The 17052-nt window shown below is 32.4% G+C and overlaps 3 protein-coding genes across 3 annotated transcripts; all 3 read left to right on the top strand.

The window, feature by feature from the left end:
• Nucleotides 1–729: 729 nt before the first annotated feature.
• Nucleotides 730–11020, top strand: LOTGIDRAFT_234009 (hypothetical protein; the record flags this gene model as incomplete). Its single annotated transcript, XM_009061097.1, has 17 exons — nucleotides 730–779; nucleotides 1715–1829; nucleotides 2416–2508; nucleotides 3126–3157; nucleotides 3376–3427; nucleotides 3694–3839; nucleotides 4202–4298; nucleotides 4653–4737; nucleotides 5001–5102; nucleotides 5393–5505; nucleotides 7906–8047; nucleotides 8360–8385; nucleotides 8813–8888; nucleotides 9652–9756; nucleotides 10039–10133; nucleotides 10360–10425; nucleotides 10645–11020. The coding sequence occupies 17 exons, from the start codon at nucleotides 730–732 to the stop codon at nucleotides 10804–10806; spliced, it is 1557 nt and encodes a 518-aa protein (XP_009059345.1). The 3' UTR covers nucleotides 10807–11020.
• A 1005-nt stretch (nucleotides 11021–12025) lies between these two features.
• Nucleotides 12026–14493, top strand: LOTGIDRAFT_164557 (hypothetical protein; the record flags this gene model as incomplete). Its single annotated transcript, XM_009061096.1, has 4 exons — nucleotides 12026–12399; nucleotides 13207–13690; nucleotides 14130–14205; nucleotides 14357–14493. The coding sequence occupies 4 exons, from the start codon at nucleotides 12026–12028 to the stop codon at nucleotides 14491–14493; spliced, it is 1071 nt and encodes a 356-aa protein (XP_009059344.1).
• Nucleotides 14494–14717: 224 nt separating this feature from the next.
• On the top strand, nucleotides 14718–15386 carry LOTGIDRAFT_164556 (hypothetical protein; the record flags this gene model as incomplete). Its single annotated transcript, XM_009061095.1, has 1 exon — nucleotides 14718–15386. The coding sequence occupies one exon, from the start codon at nucleotides 14718–14720 to the stop codon at nucleotides 15384–15386; it is 669 nt and encodes a 222-aa protein (XP_009059343.1).
• Between the last annotated feature and the right edge of the window lie 1666 nt (nucleotides 15387–17052).

Genomic DNA, 17052 nt, shown 5'->3' with positions numbered 1-17052 from the left:
TCACATTTAATAGCAGTGAATATTAAAACTTGGTGCAGATTAAAATGTTTTTGTGTCAAAATATGTTGTGAAATTTATTTAGATTAGAAGTATGTAGATTTACTCATCCTACAATAAAATCTCATAAACCATAAATCTTTTGTTTCTCTCTATGCTTGAAGTGAGAAGGGGAGCTGTGTTCAATGTATCTACTATAATACAGTTACTGTCTACAGGCTCCTAGTGGTGGCACCGGCACTCGAGACTGGGGGTACAAATCGGGGCAGACTGACTAAATGGGGGGCAAACTATCTAGTCTGCGTTCAAAATGCGGCAACTCTGTTGAGGGGTTATAATCGCAAGTCTCTCATGAAGTGTCCGAGAGAGTGCTCACAAGAAAATATTCGAAAAATTGAATTGATTTGGTGCATTCTGATTCTTTTTAGAGATAACATGTTTTATACCTAGGTTTTCTTCTTTAATCGACGCTCAAAAAAGTTAAATTATCCTTTATTTATCACAGGGCATTGGTTAATTCCGGCATTTCGTTGGTTCGTCAGGCAATAAAGTAGAGTAGTAATAGTCTGACGTCTCAGATTTTATGAATTAACTCCCATGATTAAATCTTCTGCATTATAAGGTGGATTTAGCTGTCCATAGAAAAACAAGAAACTATTTTGTCTTGTTTACTGTTTTAAGTTAGTTTTAACGATGAAATATCATATTTTAGCTTGATTTTAGTTATTCATAATGTCGGTTACATTTTATCATCCGTTTGTTTTTATTTTGACTTTTGTCAGGTGAGTTGATGGAATGGGTCATGCTATCTGAAGCCGTAGGCTACTCGGATCTATTCATTATCAGTCAGTGTTCGACTTGCAATAGTTGCAATGACAAAAATTAAGCATGGGCTCATAATGTGATGACATAATGACATGATTAAAGTTTGGTTATGCTCCCTATAGTAACTGTTATGACTGTAATTATCCTATATACAAAAGTCACACATTTAAAATCGAAGATATAAAGTCCAGTCAAAGATATGATAGTATATCACAATTACACAATAATTTTAAAGATGGGTCCCTGCATAGTTGTTGGTCAGTTTTGGAATTTAAGCTTTGTCAAGTAACATGTCTTGACTGAGTTCAGCTCTGAGCTGTGAGGTACGGTATGTATGTTATGAGATTGTATAAACCTGAGCAAGCTGCTGTATTTTACCAAAAAAAATAAATAAAACACCTTTTCCTTAGAATTGTATCAGTATTATACTTATTTTATCTAAATATATATTCTTAAATACAATGGATTCTGTTTGATCAGCTAACCATCTCTGAGAGAAATGTTACTAGATCTCTATTAAATTATTAAAGGTCACTATGGACATGAATGAGGCCAAACATGTAGAAGATGAAGATTTCTGAATCCAAGTTATGGTTTATTACTTTAAAAGACTAAACCACTTGGTAGTACATTTTTCATGAACCTTGGACTCTTATTGCTGATATTACAATTCTAGATTCGATTATATATGTTGTAGCAGCTTGTTTTTGAATTTCTGCTGTCACCAAAGACAGACTTTGGATCTTAACAAAATCTACACCCAATTACTCATACATGATGACTATTGTTACTTCTCATTGATAAAAACAGGTGAATGCAACACTGAAAAGTGCATTGGTACCTGATATTGAGCTCTATCTGTTTGTAAAGAAAATATTATCTTTTGTTTCAGTTATGCATTCTTCCATGCTTCAAGAAAAACATTTAGTAATGTAAAAACCACCATATCTGATGAATGGACACCAAGTTTTTCTAATTCTACTGTCAATGAAACATTACCTAATCAGGTAAGATAAAATATATTGCAGAATTTGATGGAGAAATGTGTCATATATTAATATAGTCCAAAAAAAGGAGTAGAGTCAGAAGAAAAAGACCCTATTAAATGGGGATTTTCCACACTGCCAAAGATTCGTTTTCTCAAACATAATATTGAATTACCTTTAAGATGATTGTAAATTAGTGTTGGGCATCACTGTGACTTTCATTTTGTACTTTTGGCTGCACACGCAGTTTTAAATGGCCGATGCTAGATCAGATTTTCCAAAATAAACTTTGATGGAACCGGAGACATGACATAAATGGCATAGGGAGAAAATCATGGTAAGACTGAACTACAAAAACATATACCTGGGTTTTGCAGATCCAAGGTATCTAAATATATTTAAAACCCTCTGCACCTGGGGGAGAGGCGGAATGGCCCCATTTAACAATGCCTATTTTTCTGTCTACACCAGCTGACACCTGTCCAAATAGCTGTCCAGAGGCTGAAATAGTGACACTGAAGAAAACATAATCTATTAGTCTGATTTGAGTCAGTGGTAGCCATGACATTTACTGAAACTTTTGATTTATTTATTTACATTATTTTAGACATGGAATAAACATAAGTTATTTGATAATGGAAAAGATGCTGAATTATTTCTGGGAGTGTTGGATGCCACCTTTCTTACCTCCTATGCAGTAGTAAGTTTGTACAGAGTTTGTATATATTGCATATACCAGCAGTTAAGCGCTGTTTCTTATGCTGAATGTTAGCAGATGAGCTATTTCAACAAAAATGAGACACAAAATTTAACCAAGACTAAAATTGCTAAACCAAATTTTACAATTTGAATTGAACCCAGCATCAATGACTAATTTGATTTATTTCTCATAAATTTTGAATTATATGAAGTATTATTTAGAAGAATTTTCATTGGATAACAGTCCAGTTGCTCTAATCAGATGCAACCATTTTCTTAAGCACATTTTTCTCTATGTGGACGTATATTGTCGGCACCCCTGTCCGTCCATCCGTCCATCAACATTTGCTTATAAACGCTCTAAAATTCGGTATGTGTATACATATTCATAAAACGAAGATCAAGTTCGAATTTGAGCTATTTTCGACTGTTAGAAGCAGAGTTATTGCCCTTGCACCAAAATCTTGAATATGCTATTACTCTCTTAGTTTTCAACCGATTTTGATGAAACTTAAAATGGATGTTTCGTTTTTACCATCTGCATGCCGTGGTGGTCGTATATGGCTGTTCTCCACTATCTTTGTAATGATTGTATTCCACTCTTTTGTGCGTTTTTAGGGTTTATACATAAGTGGAATGGTTGGAGACAGGTATTTATACATTTTTATCTCTAACTCTAGTACATTATAATGCCCACAAAATAGCCAAACATAGATAGTATTGTATACCAACATATTAAAGATCTTGTTGACCAACTGTTTCTTAACTTAACTGTGACCTGATCTTTTAAGGACTCAGATCTATGATGTATACATGTAAAATGGTTACATGTCATACCTTTATTAAATCTGTTGTGGTGCAATTTCAGATTTGATATGAGAAAGATTTTATGTTTTGGAATGTGTTCAACAGCTGTCATAGTAAGTTATCATGGATGTTTTAATCTGTTGACTGCTCTGCAAGAAAAATCACTTGTGCAAAAAATGGCAGTGGATGGTGATGGCATTCTGTTCTGAGTATTCAAACCTAAACTATCAACAAATTTGGTCCATTGTTGGTTGTGTTCAGAAATCACCTATCTTCACAAGATGGCAAAAGAACAACTTATTTTAGATTGGAAGGAGTCTTTCTTGTTCTTCACAACTTCAAACATTGCATTACTTATTGCTAATTAATATTGTTTTAGGTATTTATATTTGGATGTGTATTAGAATGGGTAGAGTTTTATAATAAATATGTTTATGTTTTATTATGGATTATAAATGGTTTATTACAATCTACTGGTTGGCCAACTGTTGTAGCTGTTATGGGATATTGGTTTGGTAAATCTAGGTAGGAACTTGTTTATAACAATCTATAAAGGGAATGGAACATGTAAAATGTTTATTTATCCACAATCACGTCACGCTCAGTTTTCCATACACACCAACATTTCTTCATACGAAAGAGCCAGGGTTTTATTGCCTAAGACAATAGAACGATATAGACGAAACTTAGTGAAATTGTTTGTCATCACCTAAGGATGAACCCTATTTAAATTCATAAAAAAAGAAAAAGGCTGGGATATTATATACTCTGAGAATGTTTCATTTACTGATAGCTCTTGTCAACCTCACGGACGACATGACTGCAATTACAATTGTGGACATATTTCGATGTCCAGCGCTATCTTTATTATTATATTTGTATTATAGTCGAGGTCTGGTTTTAGGATTATGGAGTGCCTGTGCATCTGTTGGTAATATAATAGGATCATTGATGGTATCATCTGTATTAGATTATGGTTTTGATGTAGGTACATGATATTGACAAACATAATGTAGATAGCACACACAAGTTTATTACTTCTGAATTTAAACTTATATAAACTGTCAACTCACTCTATTATGTCCTTTTAGTTCATGTTCATATTCTAGGCCTGAAGGCACTATTGAATATTGAATGCCATTAAGTCTTGTGTTGTATAATTTGGATCATTCAATTACAAATGTGATAAGGCTAAATCTCAAAACATCATTTTAAGCAGTATTAACCAGTTTAATGAAACTTAACATCAATTTAGGGCACATGCCGTTAGTTTGTGACTTCGTCATTGACAGTTTGAATTTGTGAAAATTCTGATATAAACCAATGTATGTATTTTAGTATGCCTTCCTATTAACATGTAGTGTATTATTTGGTGGTGGCATTGTGATATTTTTTGGTTTAGTTAGTACTCCATCAGAAGTTGGTAAGATTATTTATATATCTTATTCTATGGCACACCATACACACTGTCCATTGGACATTGCTGTCAGAAGAACTCTGGCCTGTTTACAATGCGTACGAGTGCCAAAATGGCCAAAAATTTACCGTTTGAATATGCCACTGGCCTTTAAAATTTGAAGGCGCTATCTCAACATAGGAACATGAGATGGCAAGCTTAAAGTTTGGTATTGTCTGTTTTTGATAATGCTATACCACTAATGATATGTTCTGTTGATTATTCTGTAGGATTAAGGTATAACAGGGAAGGAAAGTTAGTAAAATCAACAATTATAGTCAATGAAACAATATCAAGTAATGATAGAAGTGTAGAAACAGATGAAATCAGTGGTAAATATATTTTCTGTGTAATTTCAAGTTGCACAAGTTCTTTCATAGGATACTTCAACAATCTGATTTTCATATATTCAATGTGGAGTACATATTTTTGATATTATCTTAAATGTTCTTTTTTTTTGTAAACACTCAAGAATATATAGACATATCTTCAGAAAATTTTGTGGCATTGATTAGTATCACAAACCTACCACTCACCTAACACTCTTTTACGTATTTGTGTAGTACAATGCAGTGTGTATCTGGATAAGAAAGTTAACTTATAATTGTTTTTATTGAATTAGCTCCCCTGATTGAAGAAGAAGAGTTAAATAAGGAAGAAGAAGAAATTGTCATACAAATTGAGCCCAGAGCTTTAAGTTTATGTCAAGCATTGTTGTTACCTGGAGTTATTTTAGTAAGTTTAATATGTCAACCATAATGAATACTGGGTGTTATTTTAGTAAGTTTGATATGTCAAGCATTATGAATACTGGGTGTTATTTTAGTAAGTTTGATATGTCAAGCATTATGAATACTGGGTGTTATTTTAGTAAGTTTACTATGTCAAGCATTATGAATACTGGGTGTTATTTTAGTAAGTTTGATATGTCAAGCATTATGAATACTGGGTGTTATTTTAGTAAGTTTGATATGTCAAGCATTATGAATACTGGGTGTTATTTTAGTAAGTTTGATATGTCAAGCATTATAAATTCTTAGTGTTATTTGAAAAGGTGACAAAATTGTTATAATATTACTAATTTTGAATATTTTTATCTTTCCTTATCTAATAAATGAATCTGGATTACTATCAAAATAAATCATATCGTTAAATGAGTATTGTTTAGTGTATCGATATATATATCAAAATTAATGCATTCAAGAACACACAAAATATAAAGCTAGAACTTTCACTCCAAAGAGATCATCAGGCTTTTTTATTAAATCAATGTGACAATAATATATAGAATATAGAAATTGTAAATTGTGGTGTTATTTGTGTTCATTTCTATCGAACGCACTGCTTTGTTTTGCAAATGTTACCACATTTTCGATTTCCTTGTAAAACTCATGAAACTAAATAATATGAATATAATTTGATGCACATTTTTTCAACGGGAAATGACATCGTACGAAAATGTTTTTTTTTCTTTTTTTCTAATTAACGGCTCTAATTTCGATCTGACTTTTTAAGTTAACTGCTTTGAACTGAGTTCTACAGATTAGCAATTCAAGAATTTCAGAATTTTGACTTTTGTCACTGACTTTTTGATTTTCAAAATTTGAGTATTTTTTAACTTTTACAATTTAATTTCGATCAATCTGAAAATTTACAGGTAGATAGTCATTTTGATTGCGAAGTAAAATAAATTTTCATATTTTCGATATCACTTCCAGTTTTGACGTTATTCGCTGAAAATTTCAATAAGCTAGAATTGCCCATGTAGAGATATAATATTCAAAAAATCCGACCCGGAAGTAACACGTCAACGGCCATATTGATATGACTAACTTTTGTAAAACGGGAAATTGGGCCTTAGGGGGTAATCGGATGTGTGTGATGTTGATGTTTATGTTATCTTTAATCGATTGCAAACAATTCTCAGGAAGCCGATTTTTGAATTTTGCTTTTGCTTTTCTCATATTTCCGGTCATATTTATCCAGTGAATGCAATATGTTTTAAGGCCCATAATTCGTTACCTTGACCTTTGGTGACCTTATGACGCGCACAACACCTATTACCCCTGACGAGATCTATCCGATGGTGTCTTCGGTTGTGCTGTGCAATGTAAACTTCCGGGTTTTACAGCCATTTGAAAATAGCGATTTTTAAATTTAAAGAGCTGTATCACGTGACCTAATTTACATATGACAAAATTTCTCATATATCTTTACTATGGGCTATCTCTCCTTTCCAATGGTATATAACAAAGGTCAAGGTTACAAGATATGAGCCTTAAGAGTTCAGTTCAAAATTTTCAAATTTTAAAAAGCGCAATTTTGACCTATAATATTTTGCAGGTTAATAGGTAACTAGTTTGGCCAATATGTGTTAAAGGTAAATCTGTCTGGGCTTTTTACTTTAATAAAAGGAACAGGTTTTATATTTTACTAGATTTGCATTTTTGACCTGTAACATGGATGACCTTTAACTTTTCAAGGTCAAAGGTCATTGATCTATAATGTCAATTTATACTTTGATCTTTGATGTCTGACACCTACTTCCGGTCAAATAGGCTTCCAAAAACAGTTATTTTCAAAACTCTTAAGGCTCATATCTTGTAACCTTGACCTTTGGTGACTAGTGGTCTGACAAAAAGCCATAGCCCTTGATGAAATCTAACACAAGGTGCCGTTTTTATAGCCATTCGAATATTGCGAATATGACTATAACACAAGCCGAGTGCCAGGAATATTATTAATTGTTTGGAACATGGATTCCTACTTTTCAAAAATTCTAAATATAGAAGAGACTGATCTAATCCACACAAAAAAAAATCAATTCTAAAAATGTACTTTTTAATTTTTACAAAAAATAATTTAAAAATGTGTTAGAATTGTATCATTGATCAGTGAAAGGTTTTAAAAGAAACATAAGGGGTATATAACATTGTTATACAAAGGTTATTCAATGAAAGGAAATGCTATGAAGAAGCTAGAGTTGTATGATAGAAACTGTCGTAATTTTATAAACTCTCAGAATGCAACGCACTGCTTCAGTGCTGTAACCTAACGGCCCTTGTATTATTTTAGTTAGAATTTCATTCGTTGATATTGTCTTTTTTGAATATATAATCAACATTTCTTTTTCAGTATTCATTAGCCTATGCTTTTTTAAAACTTGTGAATTATTCCTTTTTCTTCTGGTTACCATATTATTTATCTAATGCTCATCATATGGCAGAATCCCAGTCTGATGCTATTTCTATATGGTATGATGTTGGGGGAATAATAGGTCAGTAAAAGTTTTATAATTTAAAAGTTGAGTTAGTTTACCTATCATACGGTACACGTAGCCTTAGTGTATAAGGTCTTGTTTGAGTTTTTATAAAATTATCTGGTCTATAAAAATTAACCAAGGTCAGAAGGGCTAGAAAAAGTTCCTAGTTTAGCCCAAGACAGTCGGAAATCAAAACAGAATATGTTGCTGATGTTATTGTGTTTTGCATGGTATTGAACATATTCAATAGCTCAATCAGGTGCAGAAAATAGGATGTAAATTCTTTATAATTAATTGAGATCATAATACAGTTACATTGTTTTGTAGGGGGAACAATAGCCGGCTTTATTTCTGTAAGTAACCAACTTGTCTTCATATATGTCTACAGTTCAGTTAACTTCAAATTTTACTGCTTATTATATATATTTCTGGACTTGTATGGCATAGGATTGTTTTGTATTTTTGAGTATCTTTAATTGAAACACATTTCAAATGAACTACTTAATCAGTATTACTTAAATAATCATAGTGAATAACATAAAGTAGATCAACTTCACAATTCCAATCTGTTTTCTCTAGCTAATGGTACAGCAACTCAATATTCCTTAATAAGGTATTGCTCTAATGAGAATATTGCTAATTGGTTGAATTGAAACATTGTTAATGTTGGGGGTTGTTAATCTAAAATAACATGAATTTCCTATTGCTGTAGCAAGGACTCACCTGTGCAGCATAAAATATGGTGATCTAGATGTTAATATGTTAATATTATATTTTTAGGATTTGACAGGAAGAAGAGCAGTCGTTGTTATTCCTATGTTAATATTATCTGTACCTGCTTTATTTATATATGGAAGTATGTTTACTCTTAAAATATTTGTTTTCATGTTAAAATTGTCTTAATAATAAGAACTTTGGTTCCATGGTCCCACTTATCCTTAACAGGAAGTTGCCCAAGATCTTTACTATATTGTCACTTGTACAATATATACAAATGTATATGTAAACCCATTGTGATGTCTTAGAAATATGCACTTGAAACAAAATATGTAGTCTTTCTTTGACATTCTTTGATATTGAGTTATGGCTGTTGAATCATGAAAAAACTTTTGTAAAACAGGTCTTATTTTTCTTACAGGTAACAATATTTAACATGAATGCTTAATAGTCTATTTACAGTTATATTGTATTGAGAGCATTGATAGGTTGTTGTTGACATATAATATACATCTTGCTAGAGTAGAGTCAGATTTCTTTTACAAACATATATTGTATACTGTAACAGCTCTCTTTGCATTATCAACACACTACAGATTTTTTTGTTTTCAAAAAATGCTCTAAAACCTCATCTGAGAACCATTGTGGCTCATGATAAAGAATCTAGTCTCAAACACTCACATCCAGGTTCTTGGTGATAACATTACATGAAAATCAAGATATATTGCCTGCTTTCCTTATTTCTTCCATTTTCCAATGTTACTTGATATAGCCGTGTCAATATTTGTCAAATTAATTCTCTGTGGTTAAGACTGAAAGAATAATTTGTGTAATTCCTGCACACATACATTCTATATAATCTAAAGCTATTCTTACACAAGTTAATTTGTAATACATTGTAGATTTTACTGGAGGTTATACTATTAATGCTGTGTTAATGGCAGTTACAGGATTTTTTGTTGGAGGTGTAGCAAATTTGATCAGTGCTGCTATATCTGCAGATTTAGGTAACTGAATTCATTCTAGAGAATATATCTTAATGAATAGTCCATGTTAACCATTCAACAGTAGCAGCCATTCTCATGGCTACAAAATAACATGATGAGTGACTGGTAAAGCTAACGTTATCAAGTGACATCACACATTGTTAAGTCATTATTATTCGAAGATAAGGTATATGACGTTTTTACATTCTAATTGTTGATATAAGGCCTAAATTATATATAATTCCTATTTGAATCTTTAAATGATTGAGCTATGATGACAATGAATAGTTTTAATTGTTTTAGGACAGCAAGGCCCAATAAAAGATAATAGTAAAGCATTAGCTACTGTAACTGGTATAGTTGATGGAACAGGTAGTGCTGGTGCTGCTATTGGTCAGGTGAGCTCAAATATGATCATCTTCCACAAATCAATTTTACAAACCTAATAACTTCGTATAAAGTTATTTTTTGCATGCTGGCTACAGTCGTTTAGACCCTTGGTTCCCTTTCTTCTAACTCAGTCAAAGATTCTTGTGTCAATAGGGGGTAGCAGCAAAAACCTCAGGGGGTACTAGAGGGTTTTAAACAGTTTTCTATCTTATATATATATTTTTTTTAATTTAGATATTAGTACCTGTTATACAGAAAAGTCAAGGGTGGAAATCTGTTTTTGTATTATTTATGATAGCTGTAAGTGTCAATCGATTTTATTTTTTTAGTTGTGAACTATTTTGCGAGGATGAAGGACATTAAAAGTTAAGAAACATGTCCTCTGTATTAAAATAAAGTGGAAATAATGTTTGTAATTAGTAATCAGATAGAATAATGAATTATTAAATTGTAAATGGTTTAAACTCTATGTGATAGTTATGTTCAATATTACTTTATCAATGATCTATGTTATTTCAGATTGCTCTCACAGCATTATGTGTTCTACCTATATTTATAAATGAAGTGAAAGATATATATTCTAAATATAGATATTCATGGTTTACTGGCTTAAAAATAGAAACATTTGCTGATAGAAGAAATATAGAAGATGATTCTACAACAAATAGGCACATTGAATAATATAAAAGGCAACAACAATATAAATGGCAACTAGACACAATACTCTCTTTTTAGTGGACTAAAATGTTTTTTTTTAATAACGTATAATAGCGTAATTGATGTGAATTTCAGTCATAAATAAACAAACCATTCCAGCAAAGATGGTTGCGCACATTGGAAAATGATTCCTCTAAACACGAGCCTAGGGTAAAATAAATAAGAATTTGGATTTTCTAAGATAGACTTATATTCTTAGTTCTCAAAAAAAATAGATTGGACTGCATTATGCCCAAATGTGCATAAAAATCCTTGCTCATCTTCATGATAGTTTTGGCCAGAATTGTAAGGATGTTTGTATGATTTGAAGGCCTCACAGTATGCTATAAGAGTTTCATGGGTCACCAAACACAAGATCCAACATGACCCATCGTTTCAATACATACCCTGAAATATCACCTGAAAGGACACGATGATGAAATATTTTTTTCTATATATGTTTTTATATGTTCTATTGACATGAAGATAACTACAAAAATATTTCATCATCGTGTCCTTTCAGTATGCTATAAGAGTTTCATGGGTCACCAAACACAAGATCCAACATGACCCATCGTTTCAATACATACCCTGAAATATCACCTGAAAGGACACGATGATGAAATATTTTTGTAGTTATCTTCATGTCAATAGAACATATAGATTGGGGGCACTTTGGTATAATTTATAAAAAAAAATCACTTTTTTCCTAACGTCAAAAAGCGATTTTTTTTTTTATGAATTATACCAAAGTGCCCCCAATCTATATGTTCTATTACTACTCTTTTGCCCAAAAGCCCACCAAACAAACAACCCCACCATGCACACAGTTAATAAATCCAGAACCTATAGGGGTACAAGTTTACCAACCCCCAAGCGCCCCAGCCCAATAATATCTTTAAATTAACTCATTTAAAAACAGAATGAGTTTAATTTTAAAACACGAACAACACAAATTCGAAGGAGACGGATTCTTCTAAGCTCTATCATCTCTCATCCCAAAAATAGCCAACTTTGTCTCAAACAACAAATCCCTCATTTCCTCAGAAGCGCAAGCTCTTGGATCTGTAGCAAAAGCAGGAGTAAATATAAGCGAAACAGTGAAAAGATCTAACGAGTTGAAAGAATTACAACATATAAGAGAAATGCGAAATAAAAGATTAGAAAACAAAAAAGGCAATGGTTTTAAAATTATTGGATAAAAATGTCAATGATAATTGCTCAAACTCCTAAAACTTATTTCGGTTCCCACATTCAAAAATCATTAGGTTCTCTTCCCGGATTTCCATGGGCAAAATATCCTGGAGAAAAACATCTTCCCGGTCATAATTACACTGGTCCAGGTACATGGTTAGATCTGCGATTAGACCAAAATGATAAACCAAAACCAGGTGAAGAACCCGTTAATAGAGTTGACGCCACTGCACTTAAACACGACATACTATACAGAAATAAAGACATATCATCCAGACACGAAGTAGACAAACAAATGATAATCGAACTTGAAAATATTCCAAATCCAACTTTTAAAGAGAGAATTCAAAGAGCATTAATCATTAAACTCTTGAAAGAAAATGGGTATGGGAATAGCAGATGAAATTCATAAAGAATTTAGAAACTTAACTGATTAATGGGAGGTAACACTGTTGTTTGTTTACTTCAAAGTAAAATACCAACCAGTTTACACACGGTTAGTTTTATTGATTTATTATTGATTTAATAATTACCTTCAACGCCCGGTAACAATCAGTCGTCTAGACTATTATTGATTGGATATACGTCACTAAGTAACAGATGGTTATATTAACATATAACATTCCGCCCATGCCACGTCAGCACAGACAGTCTAGACTCTCAACTGTTAGTGGTGTCTCAATTTTTGTTACGCTGGAAGATTAGGAATTTAATCCATACAAAATCAAGGTATGTTCTTTGTTTGATTTAATCATAAGACGAGAGGGTGGAATTAAGATGATATGTTATTTGTTGTTTTTCAAAATATCAATTTTGTTCTATTCCAGACACAAGTTTAATGGATGTCAGAGGGGAGATAACTCTGAAGAATATCTACCGATTCTACTAGGAGCGGTCGTGACACTTAACCCTTGAACTATGACTGGTAATAGTGTAAGAGGGGAGAAAACTCTGAAGTATATCTAGTAGAAGTGTATATAAACGAAATTGTTTATGTTTTAAATTTCCTTGTATTTATTAAAACTTACTTTGGTTTTTTGTTATTCTTCCTGCATTTCCATGGGGGTAAATTGGTTTCAAAAAATAGGGTAAAACCTATCTTTAAAAATGGCAGAAAAAAATTACAGATTAGATCCGATCTTTCAATTCAAAAGAGGATTACATTATCATATCACCAACCGTTGGCTCTAGGTCTCAACTAAATGATGCTGATTTAGCTAGAGTGAGAGTTGTTGCACGAAACACAATAGAAAGAGTAGCACGAGCAGTTAATCAAGGATTCGAAAAACGAGTAGTTCAGTACAATAATGTTGTTGAGAATAATAGGTGGGGTAATTACGTAAATTGGAAATTATATCCTTTATTCGGTCTGTTGGGACACAGAAAGGTTTCCATAGGGTTACCATATAAAATTCATCTACAAAGAGAAATCAATGATGATAAGATATTCTTTGGAGAGAATGCTTCAGATGCAAAATTAGAAATATCGAATCTCCAACTTTACATACCGGTAATAACACCATCAATTGAAGTAGAAACAAGAATATTCAATTCATTAACTAAAGAAATTGAAATAGCATTTCTTCGTCGTAATACAATAGGTAGCATAACTTTAACTGGAGAATCCACTACATGGCCAATCACTAACACTATTAAACCAGCAAGATATTTAATGGTTGGTTTCAAGAACTTACCAGATTCTCAAACGAATAACAATAATATCTTTAGAGTAGCAATGAACCAAAGATCCTATAATCCGTAAAGTTCAAGTAAGATTACACAACGATAATCATCCTAACCAACCTTTAACAATTAATCCATCCATGAAGGATTATAATCAATTGTATAGAAACTATAAAAATATGTGTGAATTATTTGGAAATTCAGTTTGAATATGTAGATTTTGCACTTAATCATCCAATCTTCTGTTTTGATCTATCAGCTTATCAAGAAGATCTTTTCAAAACAGGGGTGAATATAAATATTCATATTGAAAAAACACAAGGAGATGTAAACGGTTATTGTTTATTATTGGAAGAAGCAAAACATTTAATTAAAATATCCGACAGACGGATGATTCGTATAGAATAATCATTTAAATTACCCTCTTAAAGATTAAACCAGAAACTTTAGTAAAAAGAATAATAGAAGCTATTGAAACGGAATCACCAACTACAATAACATACAATGGTAAAAGGATTAAAATATCTAAAAAAAATTATCGATAAATATAAACATTGTGAAGTCCGTGATGATATAGATTTAGAAAGAATTGACGCGAACGCAGAATAAGGTGGATTTTTACCTTTCCTTCTACCTTTAATATTTGGTGGTATTGCAGCGGCGGGTGCAGCTACTGGAGAAGTATCTGCCGCAGTCAAAGCTGCCAACGCAAAGAAAGCAGCTGATGCTAAAGCCGCTGAAGAACGTAGATTAATAATGGAAAAGGTGCCAAAGATTCAGGAGTGGGAGATATGATAGGCACAATAAAAGAATTTGGAAAAAGATTTGGGGAAGAAACCAAGAAAACTGTTAAAACAAGGATTAAATAAATTAGTAGATAGTATTGACACAGGAGAAGTCAAAGTCAAACATAAGGGTAATGGAATATTTTTGAAAAATATACACATAGGAGAAGGATTATTTCTTTCAAAGTATAAAGGAGAAGGAGTGATTTTTGGAACAAAAATATAGAATAAAAAATGGAAAAGAAATTTAATCATTCAGAAATATTTCCTAGCAACCCAATGCTTATGTGTATATGCGGTAGTTCCGGTTCTGGAAAAACTTATTTGACCTTTAACATGTTGACAACACCAAAACTTTTAGATTTCGATTCATTATATATCTACACAACAACACCAGAACAATCATATTATCAATTCCTCAAAGCTTTAGAATATATACCAAAGAAAGACATTCAAGACATATTTAAATATAATGAAGACAACGATGAGATAGAAATAAAAGATATATTAGATACATATATAAAAGAAAAAAATCCATCTTTCAATCCAACGGATATAAAGGTTTTTGTTACGAAAAATGTTAATGATTTAGATTTGTCTAAAATTGATAGTGAGCGAAAAAATTTAATAGTGTTTGACGATTGTGTAGCACAAAGAAATCAAGCTGTTCAACAAGAATTCTTTACGAAGGGAAGACATCACAATTGTCACTGCATATACCAATCCCAATCTTTCTACGGTATGGATGCAATGTTCATTCGAAAAAATGCAAATTGTTTTTTATTATTCGAATTGAACGACAAAGATTTATCTCAAATTATTCAGTCAATTAATCACGGAATGGATAGAGATACATTTAAAAAGGATTGTAAAGCACAATGGAGAAACCCAGATGATCATTGATATATATTCGTTAATACTAGAAAACCTGCAGGTGAAAGAGTTATGGCAGACATATGTTAATTTTATTTCTTTAAAAATGGGTGATTGGAATAATATTATAAAAAGAAATAGACAATATATCAAAGCTAAGAATAAAGTAAAGACCCAAGTTGAAAATAACAGATTACAACAACTTGGATTAACAGAAAATCTACAAACTCTATTTCAACCAATATTAAAAAGTCAAGAAGATATTAAAAGAGACTCGAGTCTCCTATAGAACCCACACTTCATATAGAAACCGATTGAATAAATGCCTAAATGAAAAATGAAATGTTCCGGTCACTTTTTTAAAATACACCTTTTCTTTTTCCTGAGTCAATAGGAGCGGCAGGTAACTGAGTCTGAGTGAATAGCCAACAGTGGTCATTCTGGTCAGGCATTTTATGGTGGAGTAAGTGCACCAGTCAGCTGCTCTTGCATTGTCGATCATATGATGAGTATTTCGATATTTTGATTATACGTAACGAAAAATAAGGTTATGGCTTTCGGGGTTGCGTTATGCGAAATGGTTTAACAAAATACTAAGTATTCCTATCTGTAGACCTACTTAAGAACTGTTTTTAAATATCTTTCTGTTAATACTTAGCTGAGGATGAAACCAGACATCATAGCTTTTCATAACATTTTTGAATTTAATTACATTAGAGTTCTTTGAAAATCATAAAAAGGCTGCAGTAAAGCGTCATTGGTAACAAAATTATTGGTCTGATACTGGATTGTAATCTGTCCCGTCTCAAAATTCAAAAGATTTGATTGGTTGATTATAAATACTAATAGACATATATTATCCTAAATTGTATTCATATGAATCAAACAACCAAACGTAGGAAAAATGGATAAATATTTGATCAAAAAAGACAAATTGCTTGATGGTTTCGACACTACTACGACTGACAATGGTATCAAAACCACAGCGGGCAACACAGCGGATGCAGTACCAAGATGCTCTGAAAAGACAGGAGTACCAGGTGACATTGGAAAAGAAGACGTTCCAAAGCAACCGAGAATAAAATTTCCAGCGAAGTCTGGTCGCCATTTTAGTAACAGCTGGTATGATCGATTTCCATGCCTGGAATATTCAGTGTCAAGGGACGCCCCTTTTTGATTTCCATGTCGGGTGTTTCACAATACATCTGCGGGTGCATAAAAATTCATCACTGAAGGCTACACAGATTGGAAGCATGCTGTAGGTGATACTGGAAAGGGCCTCGAGAAGCATAACAATTGAGGTGTCAAAACAATTTCTCCAAGATAACGTTGCCAAGACAGAAAATCAGGACTCCAATCTTGTTCTTCAAAAACTATACGAGCAGAAATTGGCTTTCCCTAAATTATATGCACTGGCTGCAAGCGTTGCCACATTCGGTTCTAGTACCGCTGTGTGTGAAAGGAAAGCAGCTTTTCAACTCTTACTCGCGTTGACTCACCACAACGACGATCTATGACTCAGCTTCGCCAGCGCAATCTTGTTCTTCTTGCCTTCAACAGGAAGCGTATCCAGAGGTTTTGCCATAAAACATACCCGACTACGTTTAAACTAAAACGGCAATAAAAATGTAACGTATTATATATTGTGTGTTTTAACAAAATAATCTCGAATCTAAAATACTCCATGAAAGTCCGT

This window comes from Lottia gigantea (genome assembly GCF_000327385.1).
Source record: "Lottia gigantea unplaced genomic scaffold LOTGIsca_46, whole genome shotgun sequence".
Classification (NCBI taxonomy): Eukaryota; Metazoa; Mollusca; class Gastropoda; family Lottiidae; genus Lottia; species Lottia gigantea.
The sequence above is the reverse complement of the archived record's forward strand: the minus strand, read 5'-3'. Positions and strand labels throughout refer to the sequence as shown.